Source organism: Macaca mulatta, chromosome 3, assembly GCF_049350105.2.
Source record: "Macaca mulatta isolate MMU2019108-1 chromosome 3, T2T-MMU8v2.0, whole genome shotgun sequence".
NCBI classification, from domain to species: Eukaryota; Metazoa; Chordata; class Mammalia; order Primates; family Cercopithecidae; genus Macaca; species Macaca mulatta.
The window spans coordinates 160889846-160913726 of NC_133408.1; the positions used below are offsets into that span (position 1 = coordinate 160889846).

The 23881-nt window shown below is 34.3% G+C and overlaps 1 protein-coding gene across 8 annotated transcripts in view; it reads left to right on the forward strand.

Moving 5' to 3' along the window:
* Window positions 1–23881, forward strand: part of CPED1 (cadherin like and PC-esterase domain containing 1) — a 311005-nt gene that overhangs the window by 126736 nt on the left and 160388 nt on the right. For all 8 annotated transcript variants that reach the window (XM_077997209.1, XM_015134794.3, XM_015134793.3 and 5 more), the window contains 7 exons: window positions 8400–8542; window positions 9876–9948; window positions 11144–11311; window positions 12423–12527; window positions 14108–14277; window positions 17781–17851; window positions 20028–20078. In XM_077997209.1, coding sequence (XP_077853335.1) covers window positions 8400–8542; window positions 9876–9948; window positions 11144–11311; window positions 12423–12527; window positions 14108–14277; window positions 17781–17851; window positions 20028–20078 — 781 coding nt within the window. The remainder of the gene's footprint in view (window positions 1–8399; window positions 8543–9875; window positions 9949–11143; window positions 11312–12422; window positions 12528–14107; window positions 14278–17780; window positions 17852–20027; window positions 20079–23881) is intronic.

The following is a 23881-nucleotide window of genomic DNA, read 5'->3' on the forward strand; positions in this document are numbered from 1 at the left end:
ACTGATTAAATTATATGGAATCTACATTCTGAATTTCCAAGTTTAATATATGCTATAAAGTTTAGGGCTGTTAAGAAGTAGGAATGAGTAAAATTATTCATGTCACTGGAAACAGAAAACTTATTTAAATATTGGAGTTTTTAATATAATTCCAAAGAAGGAGTAAATGTATCCTAATTTAGGTTCAGCCAATTTGGTTTTCTGTGGTTTACCCTAAAGCAAGCCAATTTTCAGTGAACTAAAACAAATGATGAGAGGATTTATATTCTTAAATCATTTGACGTAACATGAATTTTTTTCTTGATCTAGGCAATTTGATTTAAGTTGCAAAGAAATATTCTTAGTTTTTCCAAAAGGTAATTAGGCTACATAAATTCTCAAGTTGTTGAGTTGTTAATGGGTGTAAAGGCATGTGCTTGAGAATTGTGACAGTTTCAAACACATTTTAGATAAAAGTAAAAATACAGATGATTCATTCTTCTGGATTTCAGGGTCCATCCATAGTCCTAAACCTAATATGATCAAAACCACAAAGGCAGAAGTAATGCTGGGGCTTTGCAGCAAAGCAGATTGGCTTCAACACCCATGTTGGTTGCCCCCAGCTGTATTACCTTAGGCATGTACCTTGCATTCTCAACCCCAACTTTCTTCATCTGTAAAATGAGGATAATGAGTACCACCTTCATAGCATTGCTATGAATACAAACAAAGCAGTACATGTAAAATGCACGGTGTCTGCCACATAGTGTCAGCTTGGCTAAGGGTAATATTAAGGTGATTATTATTAAATACAACATAGAAAATTCTCTCTCTCTCTCCCCCCATATATATATACACACGTGTATACATATATATACACATGTATATACATACACACACACACACACATATGTATATATGTATTTGAGATGGAGTCTCGCTCTGTCACCCAGGCTGGAGTGCAGTGGCATGATCTCGGCTCACTGCAACCTCTGCCTCCCAGGTTCAAGTGATTCTCCCGCCTCAACCTCCCAGGTAGCTGGGATTACAGATGAGTACCACCATGCTAGGCTACCTTTTGTATTTTTAGTGGAGACGGGGTTTTGCCATATTGGCCAGGTTTGTCTCAAACTACTGACCTCAGGTGATCCACCTGCCTCGGCTGCCCAAAGTGCTGGGATTACAGGCATGAGTCACCATGCCCAGCCAAATTATATTCAAATACAACATGTGCATTAAATTAAAAAATTACATCACTACTTAGGTTTGTAATTTAGTCATTTTTCTCCATTTTTCTATCTTTTTTTCTCTTTCTTCTATTGTTAAAAATCTGATTTTTTTTCTTCCAAATCACCTTCCTCTTCCAAGGGTCCACGATGCTCACCAGCACTTCATTTTCGGCCACAGCTCTCTCAGATGCGTTTTGGAGTGGGGGCAGGCAGCCATATCCAGAGCTGGATGTCATATGCCTTTGGGGATCCATGATGACTCCCCAAGGGGCTCAGAGGCACATGGACAATTTTGAGAGAATCAGTGCCCAGACGTTCACCTTTCATATGGATCATACACTGAAACTTTCTAAAGTTTGATTTTGCTGAAAAGATACCTCTTAAGCAGGTTGCTATCTCCCATTCTTTTTATACATCGTTCTGCTCTTCAAAAGAAAGACCCAGCTTTTGCTAGCTCTGATATTATAATGATGGTTACTCAAAGGTAAAAAAACATTTGCAAAAAAAAAAAGAGAAAGAAACAGACAAATTTAACTATGTTGTTCTTTAGAGCAAGTGAAGGATGCTAATCACTAGGTAACAAATCCTTCACAATTCAGCTTGTTTTCAGTTCTTTGTTTTTAACAAGATTGAATATTTCATGATAAACCACTATGTAATTTTTAACATATACCTTGGAGGGAGTTGAAAGAACTGAGCCATGTTGCTATAACTAAACCCTTCCGTCCACAACTGTGTATTTATGTGAACAAATTTTCTTCATGCTTATATTTAAAATAATATTAATAATGATGTTGAACCCTTCTTGTTCTAGCATTAAGTGATATTCTTTTAATGGATATATGAATTAATCGAATAAAATGAAATGGTCTGGTCACGGTTGCTCACTCCTGTAATCCCAGCACTTTGGGAGGCCAAGGCAGGTGGATCACGAGGTCAGGAGTTTGAGAACAGCCTGGCCAACACTGTGAAACCTGTCTCTACTAAAAATACAAAAATTAGCTGAGCATGGTGGTGCATGCCTGTAATCCCAGCTACTAAGGAGGCTGAGGCAGGAGAATCGCTTGAACTAGGGAGTCAGAGGTTGCAGTGAGCCGAGATCATGCCACTGCACTCCAGCCTGGCTACAGAGCAAGACTCTGTCTCAAAAAAAAAAAAAAAAAAAAAAAGAAAGAAAAAAAACCGCATATCTATCTTGGAAGTTGCATTAGGTCATTCCTGTGTTGCTATAAGTACCTTAGACTGTGTGGTTTATAAAGAAAAGACATTTAATTGGCTCACCGTCCTGCAGGTTGTATAGGAAGTATGGTGCAGGCATCTGCTCAGCTTCTGGAGAGGCCACGAGAAGCTTTTACTGATAAGAGAAGGCAAAGGAGGACCAGGCATCTCACATGGTGGGAACAGTAGCAAGAGGCGTTGGCAGGGAGGTACCACACTTTAACAACTGGATCTCCTGAAAACTCATTCACAATGGCAAGAACAGCATCAAGCCATGAGGGATCTGCCCCTGAGACCCAAACACTTCTCAACAGGCCCTACCTGCAACACTGAGGATTACAATTCAGCATGATATTTGGTGGGAACCTATATTCAGAGAAATCAGAGCTGCATTTCCAATACAATTTTACTTTTTATTCTAGAAATTATTTAATGTGATTTTTAATGTATTTCTCTTGTTCTGACTAATTATGTATGACCAATAATTTTAACTATTTGGAAGAACTTTTTTTTTTTTTAACTTAGAGCCATATGGTCGCTGAAATTCTAAAGTTTAAATTTATAAACTTTTTTTTCTATTGAGAATTATAGGACAATCAAGAAATACATTTTTTCTTTTTTTCTTTTTTTTGGGGGGGGGTTGGAGTCTCCCTGTCACCCACGCTGGAGTGCAGTGGCACAATCTTGACTCACTGCAACCTCCGCCTCCTGGGTTCAAGTGATTCTCCTTCCTTAGTAGAGATGGGGTTTCACCATGTTGGTTGGGCTAGTCTTGAACTCCTGACCTCGTGATCTGCCCACCTTGGCCTCCCAAAGTGCTGGGATTACAGGAGTGAGCCACTATGTCTGGTCCCAAGGACTTTCATATATAAAAATATTAGTATGAAATTCTGAGGTATTTGGGTTACTTCAGATTCATTTTAAGAGTTCTGGCCAGGCATTATTGACATTTGAAGGCAACCCAAAGGTGCATCAGTAGATGAAGGGATAAACAAAATGTAGTATATGCCTATAGCAAATATTATCCAGCCTTAAAAAGGAAGGAAATTGTGATACATGCTACAACATGAATGACCCTTGACAATACTTGCTAAGTGAAATAACCCAGTCATGAAGACACTGGATTATTCCACTTATATGAGGTATCTAGAGTAGTCAAATGCATAAAAACAGAAAGTAGAATGTGGTTGCTGGGGGCTGGGAGGAGGGGGAAATGGGGACATGTTTACTGGGTATATAATTTCAGGTGTGCAAAAAGTTCTAGAGATTGGTTGCACGATAGTGTAAAAATACTTAAAGCTACTAAAGTGTACACTTAGAAAGGATTATCATACATTGCACGTTACAGGTATATGACTACAATTCAAACTTTTAAAAATAACTTTGCAGTCTTCACAGCTGCATTTTCTCCAATTGTCATGTTTATCCACTTGCTAATTGCATAACACCAAAGCCCCTAAAAGCAATTATTTCAAGGTAGAAATTTTGCAAAAGAAAATGAAACAAAAAAGAACCCCTTCATTACTCTATTTCTCAGTTCCAACAATAGTGGAAATATTTTCTATTTTCATGCCACCTACTTTTAGTCTTGGTTTTATTCTTGAACACCTTATTATCCTTGAATTTTTTAGGATGCAAAATATCAACAGCAAGCTTGAATACTGGTAAGAATGAGCTATGAACACGGGTGTGTAAATATGTCTTTGAGACCCTGCTTTCAATTATGCTGACTGTATACCCAGAAGTGGAATTGCTGGATTGTATGGTAGTTCTATTTGTAATTTCTTGAGGAACCACCAAATTGCTATTCAAGTGGCTGCACCATGTTACTTTTCCACCATCAAAGCACAGGGATTCCAGTCTCTTAATATCCTCACCAATGATAATTTTCTGTTTTGTTTTTGTTAGTCACCATCCTAATGGGTGTGAGGCAATATCTCACTGTGGTTCTAATTTGCATTTCCCTAGTGATCAGTGATATTGAGCATCTTTTTAATATGATGTTGGTGCAAAATGACCTTAAGTACCAATATTCCTTCATCTGACTTTAGTACCAATATTAATTAATCTGAGAAGATGAAAAGTTCTTTCATACATAGTAACATTGAGAGAAGCCCTGGTGTACTTTAGTAAGGTATAATGCTGTTAAACATGACATTCTGCTATGGTTTCTCATTCAAGAACATTATTTTGAAAAACCCTAATACTGGTAAATCTTTCATCCTCCATTCTAACTCATAGATTAAATTTTCTCATCTCCAAAATTCTCTCAAACAGCTATAAGCTTCTGTTCTTCAAAGGTTTTATTACAAGACACCAGAAAAATTTATATTCTCCTTCTCTCACGAGATGTGAGCAAGAGATAAGCATGCTGTCCTGAGGAAAGTGATGTTACCCAGAAACTACAGTAAGGTGTTTCTCTTATCAAGGTATCTGTGGTTTCTGTAACATCATAGGTTTGTTTATTCAACAGTATTTACTGAATACCTACTTAGCATTAAGCACTGGAATCCAGAAGATAAAATGGGACAGTTCCTGAACACCCCCCTCCAAACAAAAACAAAAACAAAAACAAAAACAAAAAAAAAAACCTCACAGTCTAGCAGAAAGAGCAGACAAGAAGGTCGGCAAGTTTAACACGGAACAAATGACATGTGTTGACATTGAGATCAATTCAGCCAAGCAAGGTCTTATGGGAGGATGGAGAGAAATAATGAGGCAGAACCCAGAGCATAACATGGGAGGAGTTGTAAAGTATGTGGTGGAATGAAGTGGATACCAAGGACACCTTGGAAAAAGATATCAGACATGATCGAAGTTTTTCTATATGCTTTTAAGTGCATTCTGTTGCTCTTATCCTTCCATTTTTAATTAATTGAAAATTTTAGTCCACCCACTTGTATCTGAATAAGTTTCTTGAATGGATCAATGTTGTAAAAATGTAAATACCTTACTAGTTATTGCCTGAATTTTACACAGGTACAAACAAATGATGGTGTGTTAGCTGACTGGTTTTACGACTGTGATCTTACAACGTCATTTTCTATATAATTTATTTTGCACTGAAAGTTACACTGAAGGAAGAAAATTTATAGTTTATAAAATAGTTTCATGTCATGTTAAAAGTTACAAGATGTTCTTTTATTCATATTTATTTTATTGCCAATGTACCAATTTCCTTGTGAACTTACATTCTCACATTTATTTAATTCAAAAACATTGATTGGAAGTGTTGATATGGAGAGGAAGAAGTCTTCTTAATATTTAAGTTCATGGCTTGACTGTTTTAAATTAGCAGCGAAGGTGAAGGTGCTCCTTCAGGTGTTTGTGAGTTAAGAAAGTGCCTGAGTGAAATTGTTCAGGTTCCGGTGGCATTTGAATGGAATTAACATCAAATAATTTCAGATTTGACATTGTCTCATGAGATCATTGAGCATAGTTCTGTCATTCTGCACTGAGACTCACAGAACTCATATAATTTGACCAAGGAAATACAATCAGAGTAACAAATTGCAATGTAACCGGACACTCAAAAAAGTGGTTCACTTAGTCTAAGTGAGTGAGTTACAACAACCGATACAAGTTGTGCTTTCTTTGGGAGACTTTGAAAGTTTATGATTTTTTCAAAATTCATATTAAGCGTTCACATGATTCTACTTTCATTTCTGGCATATGTAGTTTGCTTGCCACTATACTGAATGAATGTGAAATAAGGAATCTCGCTCATCTGGATTTTTTTTTTTTTTTTTTTTTTTTTTGAGACGGAGTCTTGCTCTGTCACCCAGGCTGCAGTGCATTGGTGTGGTCTCGGCTCACTACAGCCTCTGCCTCCTGGGTTCAAGTGATTCTCCTGCCTCAGCCTCCTGAGTAGCTGGGATTACAGGTGTGTGCCACCATTCCTGGTTAATTTTTGTATTTTTGGTAGAGATAGGGTTTCAGCATGTTGGCCAGGCTGGTCTTGAACTCCTGACCTCAGGTGATCTGCCCACCTCGGCCTCCCAAAGTGCTGGGATTATAGGCGTGAGCCACCATGCCCAGTTGTCTTGTTTTAATTAATAAAAAATAAAAGGAACTGACATGTACTGAATACAGATGTGCTGGGTGGTGGAATTCCTTATGTACATTCTCTCATTTAATCTCAGCGATACCTCTATAAAGTAGGCACTGTTATTGATCCCACAAAGTCTCACAACTTTGGCACAAAACCAAAGTTGAACCTGGACCTTTTTACCTCTAATGTCTATAGAAGTAATACCTATGTACTATGCAACTTGTCCCCCAAAGCACAGAACACAGGGCTTTGTAAAGGCTGCAGTTCTCTCTAAAAGTTGAATTGAATGGCATCCCATATTTAAATGCTCATTGTTACATTAAGAAATTAAGAAATAATCATTTTCATTTTAGAGAAATAAGTGCAACCCTAAGACATTAATTTGCTAATTATTCTTCCTCATGGAGATATAATCTTAAAATTAATCTTATTTATATGATTAATTTTATTAATCATAAAAATCATATGCTACATAGACATTTCCAACTTTCATATATTATTAACCTTAACCTCCATGATATTCAGGTAACATTAAACTAGGAAAATGCAACAATGTCACAAATAAACCTTTCTACATAATGTGGTGAAATGAGTGAAATATGATGAGTTACTTTTACTTGGAAAAACATAATGTTACTCTGCTTTGATTCAAGGGTGTTAACATTTTTAGTGTTAGCAATAATTTGTTTTCTTTTAATCATACAATTATTACATTTATTTTCCTTAGTAAAATGGAAAAACATCCCAATTGCCAAATACTAATGACACATTCTTAGGGTCTCTATGTGTAATCTTATTAGGTTTCTGTTTTCAGCTGGAAAAGTTTATGAAGCCAGTATTTGTTTATCTTGGGGGAATTTTGCTTGTGCATTGAGAAGACACATTTGCCATTTTCCACAGGCAATCCAGGCCAATATTTGTCCTTCTTTATCATAGCAACAAAAGTTTTTCACTTTGCAATCCTGTGTAGTCTGGATAGATTTAGTCTGTTTTTCCAAAAAACATTAATAGAATACCTGCTGCATGTTTTTTCAAAAAATATTTTTTGTTCTTCATCTTTAAAAGAGTATGTTTATCCAGAGAAAGTTTATGAATCAATATGAGACTTGTTTCATATTTTTAAAAAATATCCACTTGAACTTTGATATGAAGCATCATCAAGAGGTAGTTTTGTTTTAATCATTTTAATATTTAAGCAAATAAAAACAGCTGTTTGTGATACTAACAATTGTGTTTTTAAGATGACACAAATTGAGCTTCATTCCCCCTTTTTTGTAATACCTCCGTATACTCTCTATCCACATGAAATAATTAAGAATTAAAACATTAACAGGACACTGGGGTTCTCTCAGAATCTTCTCTGGTTGGCTAGATCTTGCACAGAATAATGGCATGAGGAAAAAGCAACTTTGATACATTTATTTTTGTTCTAATATACCCCCAAAATTGATAATAATACAAAACTAACATTTGAATTTCATACTTTAACATGACTTTCAAATACATTTTCTTCTAATTTGGCTTCACATCTCTCTGGTTGGTAGATATTAATCCCAATTTAAAGAGAAGGACACAAAGATTCGGAGGAGTGAGTGGCAAGCCCAGCTCACCTAGTGAGTAGAGTTACAAATGAAACTTCAGAGCTCTGATGACAAGACTTGCATTTTCCATGATTAGATGCTGTGAAATGAGGAAAATAAAATGGAGTAAGCACTTCTAAAGAAATTTAAATTATAATATATTTAAACCTTTCTCTTTCAATATACTTGTATCTTAGATTACCAAACTTACTGATTAAGGGGTTTTTTTGGGGCGTGACAAGTAGAGATAACCTAGAACAATCCTTCAAATTGGTCACCTTGAAAATGATAGACAAACTGAGGCTGTTGTTTTAACACGTGAATCCTTTACTTTGTTCACAGCTGCAAACATTTTTTGAGACATTCCTGAGAGCCAGTTCACCTCATCAGGCTTTTGATATTATGAAGGAAGCAATTGGCAAACTCCTGCTAGCGGCTGAAGTATTCAGTGAAACATCTACGTTGGGACCAAAGACCTTCCATAGGTAAAAACAAATTTTAATTTTAAAAAAGAAAATAAAGAAAGAAACCTATCTCTTAAAAATTGTTGGTGGAAATATATCTTAATTATCATAAGTAGGTGGTACTTGGAAAATTTTATGTCAATACACAAATATGATCTTCTAAACATATGTGGCCATATTTATAGATCCTCAAACTTTAGAACATGTAACAGACTCAGTAGTATCTAAATAGTGGTAACAAGAAGTAAAGTACACATTTTAAAAGTTAAGCTTTTAATTGCAGCCCCCTTTTCAAGCGCAACTATCTCTATCATAGATACCTGGCGTTGACTAGGTATAATCTTACTTATACGTAATAAATTTCATTCTCAAATATCCCACTGATTTCATAATGTAGAGCAGAAAATGAAGAACTTCATTAACAAAATTCAATAACTCCTATTCCCATATCTGTTTACTTGAATATAACTTATTGCCTTTCTTCTAACGAAATGTTAAATCTAGTATGTCAAAAAGTAGGGGAAGCACATCAATTTAAACCTTATCATAATTTATACATGAATAAGTGCCTAGCATGTAGGAGTAGGAGGGTTTTCTTCTTCATATTTAGGTTTCCATGGATTAACTTTATTGCTTAGTTTAATGTGTCATGAAGATTTAGGTGTATTTTTATTTTCTGTAAGAAATAAAATAGAAGCCAAATCCAAAAATTCATCACATGTAATTTTACATTATCCAAGCCACTGCTCTTTTTAATTAGTAGACATTGAAATTTAACTATAGTAAATATTAATGTGACACCAAATGAGAGTAAATGTAGCAAGAGGATATGGTTGTTTTTATGATTTTACTTTAAGTTCTGGGATACATGTGCAGAACGTGCAGGTTTGTCACATAGTATTGTGGCATGGTGGTTTGCTGCACCCATCAATCCATCATCTAGGTTTTAAGCCCTGCATACATTAGGTATTTGTCCTAATGCTCTCCCTCCCCTTGACCCCCTCCCCCCAACAGGCCCCAGTGTGTGATGTTCCCCTCCCTATGTCCATGTGTTCTCATTGTTCAGTTCCCACTTATGAGTGAGAACATGCGGTGTTTGGTTTTCTGTTCCTGGGTTAGTTTGCTGAGAATGATGGTTTCCAGCTTCATACATGTCCCTGCAAAGGACTTGAACTCATTCCCTTTTAGGGCTGCATAGTATTCCATGGTGTGTATGTGCCACGTTTTCTTTATCCAGTCTATCATTGATGGGCATTTGGGTTGGTTCCAAGTTTTTGCTATTATAAATAGTGCTGTAATAAACATACGTGTGCCTGTGTCTTTACTTTTATGGTACCTTGTGTTTTCATTTTAGATGCAGATTCTGCTTTCAACTTCTAACTTTTGATATTGGTTATGGCAGTTTCATGCACCCTGTAGTGCTACAGGTCAGTATGCCAAAGGCCTCATGAGTGATGTGAGCTTCTACCTTGTGGTGAAAGATCAGTGTGTGTGTGGTGTTGTTGTTTTCATTCATAGTAACCAATCAAAAAATAGCAATTTGCAAAAGTACTGTAGGCTTATATTCACTGTGGTTCAGAGAATTAACTAGTATGTGGAGAATCTATGAGTCTAATCTTGTCTATGTGTCTCTGTAAAATAAACATGAAGTTTTCTATAGTTCAAGTACTATTTGTGAAATAAATGTGGTATGAAGTCAAGCATGCATTAATGGAAAAAAGAAGATGTGTAGATAATAGAAAGTAACAGATTATCTGGTGTATTTACATGAGGTTATGAAAAGATAACCTTTATTGCATATAGATATTTAGTTTAAAATTGGTTTATATTTAATTAAAAAAACCATGGGAATTTTTGAAATTCTTTTTCTGGTATAGATATGTGTAGAGTGAAGTGTTTTTATCTATTTTGATTCTTTTCCTTTCTCTCAAATTAAATACAGTCATTCAGATCATCTCCCCCAACATATTTTTTTTCCTCTAACATAGCCCTTAGAAGCAAAAAGATAAAAAATAATTTATTAAATTAGTCTAAGAAAGTTGTACCTTGGAATATGGGGTGGGAAAAAAGGAAGAAGGGGAAAATAAAATTATGTGTAACTAGAAATCAGCTTTGTATAACATTTATGTGTCTTCAAACTATTATACAGGTAAACCAATTACATTATAGATGGCTCAGACGTTTGGTTAACTAGCTCCAAGATTTCTCCATAAAAATTTAAAACTTTATTAATTGACACTTTTAAATAGTCATTGTTTCCTTATTTTGCATGCATACCTAATAGTTTGTATTATGCTTTTTAAAATTGTGTGGAAAAAAATGTTATGTATTATCTTCCATGAAAGCATATTCTTCAGCTATAAAGGGTATCAAGATAAACTAATGTGACTTTATAATATATTAGTTTTCTTATGCTGTACATTAATTAATTGTGTCTTTAAATTGTATCTTTAAAAAAACAAACATTATTCACATTTATAAAACTGTTGACCTCCAAAAAGACCACTAGATGTCAGTTCTGATCTATAATCCAACAGGAAGTAAATCCTGTCTTAGAAATCATTCCATTGCCTTAAAAGTAAATCGATGAAAAATATTTGCTGTACTTTTGCTCTTTCAAAGGTACACGAGCATTTACATTTTCAAGATAATGATAATATGGACTTTGAGGACCAAAATACAGAAGAATTCCTTTTAAATGATACTTTCAATTTTCTCTTCCCTAATGAATCATCACTTTCCATATTTTCTGAGATATTTCAGAGACTTTATAGATCAGATATATTGAAGGTAAGTGCATATTTGTGTGCTGATAAATATTTTTTCAAGTCATTCCTTAGAAGGTGTCTTTCTCTTTATTGTGCAATTCAGCAACTTGATCATTCACTTGAAATTAATTGGTATCTATTATATCGCACTTTAATTTTTTCTGACCTCTGGACTAAGATTATTTTTATGTCAGCTAACTAGTCAAGTGACTGATTATCATAAAATAATAGGTTGAAAATTAAGTAAAGTGTTCATAATTTCTTATTTTTTCTTTTTCTTTTTCTTTTTTTTTTTTTGACAGAGTCTCACTCTGCCACCCAGGCTGGAGTGCAGTGGCATGATCTTGGCTCACTGCAACCTCTGCCTCCCAGGTTCAAGCGATTCTCTTGTCTCAGCCTCCCAAGTAGCTGGGACTACAGGCATGTGCCACCACACCTGATTAATTTTTGTATTTTTAGTAGAAACAGGGTTTCACCATATTGGCCAGGCTGGTCTTGAACTCCTGACCTCGTGATCCACCTGCCTCGGCCTCCCAAAGTGCTGGGATTATGAAATGTTTGTGGGTATTATGAATAATATATATTGTATACTCTATAATACTTTTTTAGTTTTTAATTTTTTCTTTCATCTTTTAAGTTCAGAGAGTACATGTGCAGGTTCGTTGCATGTATTATAGAATAAAAGAAATGTTAGAACTCTTTGGAGGTAGTTTAGAATAGCAATGAGTGCTCCAGATTGATGTCAGAGGATTTGAGTTATAATACTAATTTTTTTAAGCATTCACGTCTATTGTCATGTTTGGGCAAATGCCAACGAATAGGGCATAGAACTTCAAAATAACATTGATTGATTTTTATAACACGTTAGCATCTCCCCAATCTCACTACCAAAGCATCATTGGGCTATTTTATCCAGGTCATCATTGAGCTATTTTATCCCTGTCAAATATGAAGCTTTCTTATATTCAGACACCACTGTGACAAGTTGAAGTTGCTATGTATTATTTAACATTAATTAGCTCGGTTGTTCATATAACTCAAAATTTGATTGGTTTATGAAATGGGAGGTAATTGGGTTGAACATGGTTTGACTTTTTAGCAATTGCTTAAGTTTTTTCCCCCTACCAATACAGGGTGAAAACTATCAAAAGGAACTAAATCAGTGTCTATCCTTAGAAGAAATTAACTCAATTATGACTTTCATAAAGGAACTTGGAAGTCTGGGACAATTCCAACTGGTAAAGCAAAAGTGACATTTGATTCTTTCTTGGTGACTGAGATTAGAATAAATCACTGTAAGCTACCTGATTTTGATATAAAACTAGATGAAGTATTTCTCTAAGAAATAGAAATCTTTATAAGCTACTTTGCTCTTTTCAGAGATCTAAGTAGCAAAATTAGCAAGATTTATATGCATTACTTTAAGAGTTTGCAAACAATGTGTGACTTATTAAAGGTAAAATAATATGGGATTAGCAACTGCTAGAATTTGGCAGTTCTCAAGGGGAAAATGTCAACATTTTTCTGAAGAAGTTTTACTTTTAGCTTCAGAACATTTACATGCAACTAAAAGTTATTTCCACTTATTACATCCTTGTTATTTCTGTTTATTATTTCTGCTTATTATACCCTGTTTGTTTTTGTAAAATCATATAGAGTTGAAAATAATATTTTAGAAAACTGCTTAAACCTTAATTTCTTATAACTCTATATCAAACTTCAAAGAAAGAAAATGTAAATAATTATAACTTTAACTGGTTTATATCTTTTTTAAAAGGCATTCATTTTATCTTCTATGTATTTTGTTAATTCCTTGGTCAATATCAAAGGATAATTTATTGCATATGAAATGCGTATTCAATACTTGTTTTCTTTCCAGTTCTGATACTTATATAGACTAAAATCAATTTGTATTTTTCCACCTAAGATTTGTTCATATGAAATATCTTTTTGAAATAGCATTCTTAATCATTAATAATTTATTATTACCCTGTTTCACGCAAGTATTTATCTTACTTGTAAAAACTATATGAGATATATATGCATATACATACATACACTACTTGTATGAGTTTAATCAGCTTACTAAGTTAATTAATGAGTGTTTGATACTCCTTTTTCTAATTTAGTCCCAAATTTTGGAGGATTCAAAGTAAGCTAATTTCCCCAAAGGTAATTGAGTTGACACAATGTCATTTTAACTATTTGAAACTTATAAGTATTACTTTCACAACAGTTTGACTTAATACTATAAAAAGATAATAAAAGGGACCTGTCTTCACTCTTCAAGAATTTGTTAACTTTGGATACTGATAATATGGAGAACATTTCTCACCATAACTTGAGGAAGAACTAAATAATTACTTTGCAAGAGAAAGAGAAAATTCCAATTTCCTGGTTCTCACAGTAGAAAGGAGATAACCACAGATTTTTCTTTGCAGGGGAAAGAGGGGGAGATTAATATTTCTCACTCTGACATAATTCATTTGTAACCCAAGAAGCTGTCTCATTCTTCCTGCTCCCTAACTCTGTTATTCAGGTGTCTTCAGGTATCTGTAACGGGAAAGAGAAGTCCATTTATATTCAATGAAAAGAAAAAAAAATCCCATTTGGAAATATGATCATCAACAAAATTAATTTCTTATAAAAAGTGGCATTTACATCAACAACTTCACAGAAATCTAATTTATAGTACTGACCAATGGATTTTTAGCAAATATCTGACTTTTTAGATAAATGACTAAGTATAAAGCTGTTCATAGTAATACTACATTATAATTTGTTTTCCATAACTTATGCTGATATTTTGTGTTCTCAGCTCTTCCCATCTACTACTCCTGGGATTCAGTCACTGATGCGTGAATTTTATGATATGGCAAATCCTGTGGGAAATCCTGGCTCAGTCGCGACCCAATACTGGTCTCTTTTAAATGTATTTGAACAATTTCAGTTCATGAATAAAAAGACACAGCCACATCCACTGGAATGGTAAGATAACCACAAATTTGAATTGTACAATCCAAAAAATCTCTAGTCTACAGATTGATTTCAAAAGGCTTTGCTTATGTTAAAGCAGGCAGCAACAACAAAAAAGTGTGTCCAAATTTCCATACTGTAGAAAACAAATGTCTTCAGACACTGAAACCATAATGATTCTAGTGGTCTTCAAACACTTTAATAAAAATGTATCCAACAGTTTTTTAAACCAACAAGACTTGACTCCACTATAATGTTTAGAATTGAAAGTTTCAATCTAGTTTCCTTCTGTGATATATATTCTTGAATTGTGAGGGTATCAGACAGAAATAATTAGGTGAGATTTGTTTTATGAACCATCGGTCAGAGTGGCAGCTTGAGACAGTAAGATTATGTATTTAGAGAGTTTTTGAGGTGTGACTTTTTTCTGAGCAAAACCCATTGAATGTATATACATATGTTCTGTCTTTGTCACAATTCATATTTTGGTTTTAGAAGGTAGAACTTTGGAGTTTTTCCTTTTTTAGAAGATAGAATCTTAGAGGAAAATATTTGGGTAAGATAAAATTTCCCAACTTCACTTCCATTCTAGTGAGAATTAGTAATTAGGGAGTAAGAGAGAACTGAGACAGATAAAATTTTACCTCCACTAGTTAGGGAAAAGGGGCAACACCTAAGGTTTTTTTCTGCTTCTCTTTTATATGGATGGTATTACGGGAGTATTTGACTTTTCTACTGGCAGCAAAACAGAAGTAAACCTAAACCTCCTAGAGAGATGAAAGACTAAATGGCCCTGCCATAATCATTTAAGTCTTTTGCAGTCACCCTGGGCCATGGCTTTGGTTCTATTGACTTACACTTCACTTCTTTCTGCTCAGGATATAGTGAAAACAGTTCTATAAAAACTTTATTTTTACAATTCAAAAATTTGAATGATCGTATATTTGAAGAATTCTTAGGACATGTCTCAGGATCGGAATTCACTTTAGTTGCCACAGCTTTAAGAAGCTGGTATTATTTCCTCAATACCTGGAAGTAGTAGACCTAGAAGAAGCTTTTGTTTATGTGTTTGCATATTAGGTTTTAAATAACATACTTCAGAGACACTTCGTGCTTTACACTCACTCAAATAATCTAAGACTGTCTCATTTATTATAGATGGGTGAAAAACAGACTCGATTTCCAAAGGAAGCTATTTAAAATTATTGTTTTTAACTTTGAGGAAGCTCCCTCAAGATACTCAAACTTTGGAAAGTTTGTTCCCAAGCAAAATTTTCTCAAACTCCATATAGGTTGTAAGATAAAGCAGTGTTCTGATCTTAAATTTAGAAGATTGAAGTCTTTCAATAAGAAAATTTGCTAATGGTCAGTGTTGAGTATAGTTGGAAAGGGTGAGGACTTTTTTGAATCATAGAGACTATATTCAAAAATCCCAACTTTAGAGTTTATGAAGACAAGGTTTGGACCCCTCTATATTTTGCAGTTTTCTTATCTGCAAAATATACATTATACTATGAACTATGTATGTTTCAGTATGATTACATAAAATAACTTTCGTTTGCTTCATAGCATCTGATACGCTGTAGCACAGGTAGGTAGTAAATATCAGTATACTTTCCTTTCCATGCTTCTATTCAATGATTATTTTAGCTTCTATAGTGTGGGTAATGTTTTTCTTTTTTAATGGGAAAAGCAAGACAAGTTTGAAATATTTAAGTTAATAGTGAGACAAGTAAACCTTATTATGTTTGTCAACAAGCAATTAGTATATTGCTAATTTCATTTGCATTCAAGAAAAAAATGCCCAAATCTAATTATCTTCAAGGTTACCGGTAAGTGTGTATATATTTAATTATCATTCATGCCATATTGCAATGAGGGTGCATGTTATATACATGTTCCAGATGAGAAAATGAAGTGCTAAGAAGATGGGTCGTTTGCTCAGGTTACGAAGCTAATAGAAATAGAGTTGGAACTAGGACCCTGGCCTTCTCATCCGTGGTCCAGTGCTTTGGTCCAGGACTCATTCATGGTCCAGTAAATCATGCAGACAGGGAGGTCATCATTGTCCTTATCTTCCCAATGGTTACCACAGTTTTTTTCTATAGAAAATATCAACTTTACGGATGTACACTATCTGTGTTCAATGACTTCATCTTTCATTTTCAGGAAAGATCATTCTCTTGTAGCAATGAGGTAAGAAAGTCAGGAAAGCATGACAATACTAGGTAATAGTTATGTATTTGTCCTGAGGCTCAAAATCCAGAGATCTCAACAGAATTAGTGTAAATCTGAAAAGAATGAAAATCTTAAAATCAAGGTTATGCACCATGTGCTAATTTTACCTTACTAGAAATACAGTTGCATTGTACATCACTCTAAGAAAATGCTTTCAATGAAAATCCACATGGATTTGAAACAATGTATTCACAAAATTATGCAGAAAATCACTGCAGGATGCCTTTACATACAGAGTGTCTCATTCCATTAAGATAGTAACCTTTCCAAACTTCAGTTTCTGTGCATTTCAGGGTCCTGTCTTTTGTAAGAGTCACCTGGAATAAACAGTTTTTAAAATAAAATTATCATGTAAAAAATTATCATGGTTTCCAGCATTAGCAATAATTTTAATTCCTTGATGCTTTTAAATTTCTTAGCTGATGTTTATATTTGGAGCTGAATATGTCTTATTTATCTCTTCTCCATTACAGTACCCAGCACAATATCTGGGACAACACATATTTCTAAAATATTGTATTTAACTCTCATAGCATCCCTGTGAAGTAAGGTAAACACTGTTATCTCCATTGCGCTGGGGTGGAAATGGAGATTTGCACCAGCACAGGAAAGTCTTGTCAGGGGCCTGCAGACGATCCTGCCTGCTGTTCTTTATCATCAGGACCAGCAATTTTTCTGTCTGCAATTTAAATTATTTTCGTCCCAAATCTGAGGATTTGAAGGGCAATCTGGCCAAGTATTTAGTTATATAACAGAGAAAGTTAGGTGAACACACCAGAATATAACTAACCCTTACTATTCACTACTGTTAATTAGAGTTTAAGGGTAGAAGACTTGGCAAGACATAGGTCGTTTTCTGCATGGTACACTTATATTTCTTCAATTAAATGTATGTTCTTCTCAGGCTGTGCCTCGGTGCTTCCAAGACGTTTTGCTCCAAAACAGTATAACTATAGCCAAACAGATTTCTAAGAAGAATGTGTATTCTTGAATCACTTCTGTTGGACCCAAGCTATCTGAGATTCCTCAGATTTGGACTGAGAGTGACTTTTTACCCTGGTTTTATTCAAATGTGCTTCTGCTGATTAGGGATGATGAGATTTCCACCTACTTCCTTTAAGGGTAGATTGCCAGTTTTGAGGATTGAAATGCAGAAAGCGTTTTTTGTGTTCATCAAAGTAACTGTGCCCACACGGAAGAAGAGATAGCGTTAGATGTAATTTCCATGAGTTTTGTTCATTTCATTAATCCAGAGTTGTTTGGCATTGCATTTGCAGGGATTCTTTCACAGAGGATAAGAACATTGAAAAACCACAAGTACGATTTGATGCAATAGAAAATAAAAAAGGTAAATCTATCTATCTATCTATCTATAGATATAAATGTATATTCACACTTATTTCAACATAACTAAATACTTATTTAGTATTTCCTGTCAAAAAAAATGCAAAATATTTAGCTTCATTAGCAATCAAAAATGAAAATTAAATGAGGAAATACTATTTTTCCTTAAATTTGGAAAGAATTTTCTTAAAATAATAGAGAGGGAATCCAGCAATCCCACTACTGGATATCTATCCAAAGGAAATGAACTCAGTATGTTGAAGAGATATTTGTACTCCAGTGTTAACTACAGCACTACACACAATAGCCAAGATATAGAATCAAAGTAAGTGTTCATCAGTGAACAAATGGATAAACAAAATGGGGGTATATATACATAATGGAATACTATTCAGCCACGAAAGAGAAAGAAATCCTGTTATTTGTGATTTGTGACATAGATAGTCCTGGAGAATGTTAAGTGAAATAAGCCAGACACAAAAAGATAAAAACCCAGTAATCTCACTCATGTGGGATTGAAAAAAGTTGATCTCACAGAAGTAGAGAGGGGTTACCAGTTTTATGCTGTCATAGAGAGTAGAATAGTAGTTACTAGAGGCTGGGGAGGTAGGGAGGGAAGGAGGCGGCCAGAGATTGGTTATAGTTAGATAGAAGAAAAAATTCTGTTGTTCTATTAAACAGTGGAATGACTATCATTAACCAATGTATATTTTTAAATAGCTGGAAGAAAGGATTTTGAATAATCTCACCACAAAGAAATGATAAATGTTTGAAGTGATGGGTATGCTAATTAGCCACATTTAATCATTACACAATGTATACATGTATCAAAATATTTCACATCGTACCCCAGAATTATGTGTCAATTAAAATAAAACTTTAAAAAAGATAGAGTTGGGGAGAGAGTAGGGAAATAAATATTCTCATAGTGCTGTTGGATGTATAAATTAGAACAACCTCTATTAAGGGGCCATTTAACAAAATGTAAGAAAAGTTTTAAAAGTTATTTTTATAGATCAGAAATTTTACTTCTAGATATTCATTTTAAGGAAATAATATATACAACACTTAATTACATAAATTATCAACAAATTTAAAAACTGGAGTTCATTACTATTGCAATAAGAGTGGACTGGACACACAAAGTAAGCTAGAGTCATCAAATAAAATGTTGTAAATTCATTCTTATGTTGTGAAAGAATATTTATGACATGAAAATTGTTTATGATCTATTGTTAAACCTAACAATTGGCTACCTCACCGTGAAGCTCAGGAAAAATTCGTGGTGATTTATATTTTTCCTCTTCGGCTTATCTCTATTTTCTCATTTTTTCATTCCAAAGAACATCTGAACTTTTTGTTACAAGAAAAAATTACTTCTAATTTTAAAAAGAAAAAAATGAAAAGAAGTACCCACACATATGTCTATAATTTTTTTTTAGTTCAAAGTTTTTCTATTATGAAACAGGATTTAGCCCAATACAGTGGTTTTCAATGTGTGTCCCCCTCTCCCCAGAATCACCTGGAAAACGTAGCAATTCAGATCTACTCAATCAGAATCTCCGGTGATGAGACCCAGCACTTCGTGTTTTAACAAGCCCTTCCGATGATTCTGAGGCTAGAGTTTGAGAATAACTGGTTCAATAGAATGAATCAGTAGGTACAGTGGAGAACTGAGAGAAACTGCCTTTCTTTTACCCACCAGTTTTTTCCTCTATAAATGAATGATTTAAGCACCCGGAGTGTTTTATTCACTCATTTGTTTCATAAATATTTATTAAGGCATTTTTAAAATAAATATTTGGTTGAATTAAAAAATATAGAGTAAATATTAGTGGAACCAACTGGATGGCACTTCTATAATTCTAATGATTTGGAAAATTATAGTCATAGGATATAGAAACTATACGGCACCTTGACTGATCAACTTCAGGCAATAAATGGCATTTAGGCCATTCATTCTCTCTCTTAATATTTTTCTATTTGAAATAATAATTCTGCTGAGCTTTGGATAAAATAACTTATTTTATTGTAGCTTCCAGTTTTAGTTAGAAGTGTTCACTAGTATAATAAAAGTTAAATAAAAAACATGTTTTATTAAGTTATCTAATAGCTAAATGTTATTTTAAATTTTGATTAATGGTTTTTATTTTAAATTTACATTTCTGTTTTTTTTTTAGCTGCAGTTCCACAAATTAAGAATGAAAATAAAGAAATACATTGCAGTGATGGTGAGTTGAGATTGAAGTGTTGTAGCAGCATAATCAACAATTAGGGAACAGCCTTATTTTGAAAAAAAAAAAAAAACCCCATCATTTTATTATATTTGAGTATCTTAGGCTGCTAATTGTTAAAGTAAATTTTAGGAGTTATTAGATTTTTGAGGGAGTCAGTATCTACCACTTTTGCATAAGAACATAAAGCATTACTTTTTTTGTTTAAGGACAATGATTTCCAAACCCACTTTGAAAGGCTTTAGGGGTTCTAGGGCATTGCCTTGGAAGCCTTTCAAATGTAAGAGCTTGGCTTATCAGCTTTATACACTGACCTTTAGGGGGCTCACTACCTGGCAGTGATTTATTTCTCACCAGATTGTTGTTGTAATGGTTAGTACTTCAGTAGAATTTTCTTTATAACAGTTAAGCCAATTTTCAATTTTTTAATTCATTTCTTCACCAAGACGTAATAGGAGAAAAATAGATACTTTTAAGTTTGTATTAACTTTAAATTTAAAAATAATTTTCTTCATTCTGGTCAATTAGACAATGGTCTCACAAATATATCATCTTAGAGAGTCTAACTGATTTTTCCAAAGTCACAGGGTTATTAAATGCCTGAGCTGTATCACAAAGCTGGGTCTTCAGATTCTCTGTTCAAAGCTCCTGAATTTAGGCCGGGCACAGTGGCATGCACCTATATGCCCAGTGCTTTGGGAGGCCAAAGCAGGGGGATCACTTCAGCCCAGGAGTTCGAGGTTACAGTGAGCTATAATTGCATCAGGGTACTCCAGCCTGAGTGACATAGCAAGACCCTGTCTCTAAAAGAAAAGAAAAAGAAAAACCCCTGAGGTTTTTTTTTTTAATATTCTATAATATATTGTGGAAAAATTGAGTTCTATATAGCAAGATTTTTCTTGTTAATGCATACCTTAAATATATATATACACACATGCATGTGTGTGCATATGTATATATGTATGTATTTGGTGCTAAAAATCAACTTAGAAAATTTAGTTTTCCACAAATAAAAATCAATTTCAGTAAAACATTAAAGCTGAAAAAAAGTACAGATTTAGATTTAATTTATTATATTATTTTATTTATTTATGTTTTAGAGATAGGATTTCACTTTGCTGTCCTTGCTGGAGTGCGGTGGCACCATCATAGCTCACTGCAACCTTGACTTCCTGGGCACAAGCAATTCTTCTGCCTCAGCCTCCCAAATAGGTAGGACTACAGGCATGAGCTACTACAGCTGGACAATTTATGCAATTTTGTATAGAAATGAGGTGTTGTTCTGTTGCCCAGGCTGGTCTTGAGCTCCTGGCCTCAAGTGGTCCTCCTCTCACAGTACTGGGATTACAGAAATGAGCTGCCATGCCTGGCCTAATTTATTATTAATAGAAGTCTTTGAATTTAATAAAATCTAGTTTTTATCATCTAAAATGCAATTTAATTCATTCACGATGTTTTATCAGTATTGTTAAGTTAATGGTAGGCTGAGATAATAATATAATTTAATAGAATTAACATATATAGCCAATTAAAGAAAATGGCGTTTTAAATAAAGTATTGCTAATAGAGAATAAAGATAGCACATATTACTTATGCCATTCCTTCCCTGCACTCACCACCCAATCTCCTACCCCCAGAAAAATACATGCTACTCCATTCTCCTGGAAAACTGTTGTCTAGAATATGGTGGGAAAAGGACTAGTGAGAAAACTAGGAGCAAAATTAGAATGAACACTTGTTGAGGGTCTACTCTGTGCCAGGCCCAAGGCGAGATGAGACATCCAGAAAGCCACTCCGCCTCCTTGGGCTTCTATTTTCTCATTTGTAAAATGAAAGGATTGCACTGGACGATCTCACTTCCCGCCCCACCCTGCCCCTGCCCAGTTCCCAGGTAATATGGTGTAGATGATGTGAACATGTTAGATAGGCTCTTTAACTTCGTTCATGTTTTTATGCTGATAAAAATTAGTCCTGCCTGGATCTTTAGTAATTAATCTTCCTACTTTTATGGTATAAAATAAGATTTAAAAAATAATGTGAGGATGCCTCAGAACAGGTGGGATTATCTTTAAGAGTCTAGGCTCTTCTCATGTTCAATATGAGTTATGATTATTCCTCAAGAGGGCAATCAAATTCTGTGGTTAAAAGAAATCCATTAAAAGCAACCAAAACTTCAAACAGCTTTCCCATATATACTTGCCAAATAGATTAAGCAGGCTGCTACCACTGAACCTCGTGCTGAGTTCTCCGTAGATCTCAGGTAAGCTGGCCTGAGACAAGTTGAGACTGGGATGGGAAAGATGCCAAGCAAACACCAGGTGTTTGTAGGCGGCAACACTGATACTTCAGTGGAAGATGATGTCAGAACTAAATCAGCTTTCAGACAGGGGTTTAGGAGATAGTGCTCACACCAGAGGTGGAGACTTTCTGATGAAACCAAAAGTAAGCACTTGCTGAAGAGAACGATTGCACATTTATTTCCTGGCATCTAGGGCTGTTTCAGTTTCTAAGGAGGCAGACCCTCTTGAAAACTGTGACTATTAAGTGAAAGTACAAACTGCAGGGAAATTAACTCTCAGGGAATCTTTATAAAAATATATCCTATTAAGTTAAAGCACATCTTCTATGTTTGATTTTGAAAAAAAATCTTCCTTTTTATTATTCACTTAGCTAGTTCTGAGCAGAAAAGTGCAACTGTTTATATTCCCTTTGTGCCTGAGCAATGGTCATTTCCAAAGCACAGCCCATAACTCAATTCCAGCTTGTTTAATGTTATGTTAGGTTTGCAGCCATTTGAATCAAATCTCACGATTAATAATATCCCATTTTTATTGTGCTTATCTCAGGGTCTTTAACAGAGAAAATACTGGAGAGAAAACTTTGATGAAAAAAGAATGTATTATTGATAAGTGGTTGAATTTGAATTAAAAACTGTGGTCCTTTACAGAATGACTTCTAATAAAAACAATTTCTGCCTTCATTCTTTTTTATTATAAGAAAATGTCAAAGGCTATTAGCACCATTGAAATTATAGATGCAGACCACCTACATCTATCAGCCAGATACTATATTTGGTTGATCATTAGGTCAAATAACAAGTAAAATTAATGAAGCAGACAGTTTACCCAATTCAATGAGTTATTCAACCAACATTACTGGTTATTTTTTACTAAGACTTTTTTATGAAATAAAATTACAGTATATTGTATTATTATTGTTAGTAATTTATACGTGAATTTGTTTTTCTTCCATAGCCTGAGAAAACTATAGCTTATAGGTCAGAAATATGTAGGGTTTTTTTTTTATTTTTCCTTTAATTGTTTTAGTCCATAATGGGAGCTAAACAGAGACCTAGTCCCCAGAACTAGAATGAAGCATCCATGTGGGTTAGTGGCACCCATCATCATGGATTTGGTGGTGCACCTCCATGTCCATCAAAGAAAAATAAAAATTTTGGTCTTGTTGAAGACAAAGTCTGGGCATAATGGGCAATGCAGCTGGAGAGCAAGACAGGGAAGGGCTTGTGAAATGCCTTGTTTGCCTTGTTGGGAGCTTGGAGTTGACTCTGGAAATTATGAGAAACCACTAAAGAATGGAAGACAAATTGTCAGATTTGATTTTAGGAAAATCAATATTATAGCTATGTAAAAACAGAGGATACAGTTAATAAACACAACAGTTAATAAAATAATCTCCTTTCTCTAAGTTCAGTTTTATAGCTTCCTGTAGCAAATTCTGTGTTATCTTTTTTGTTGCCATGTTAAATGTCACTGAACATTTTATGTAAGGAAACACCAAGA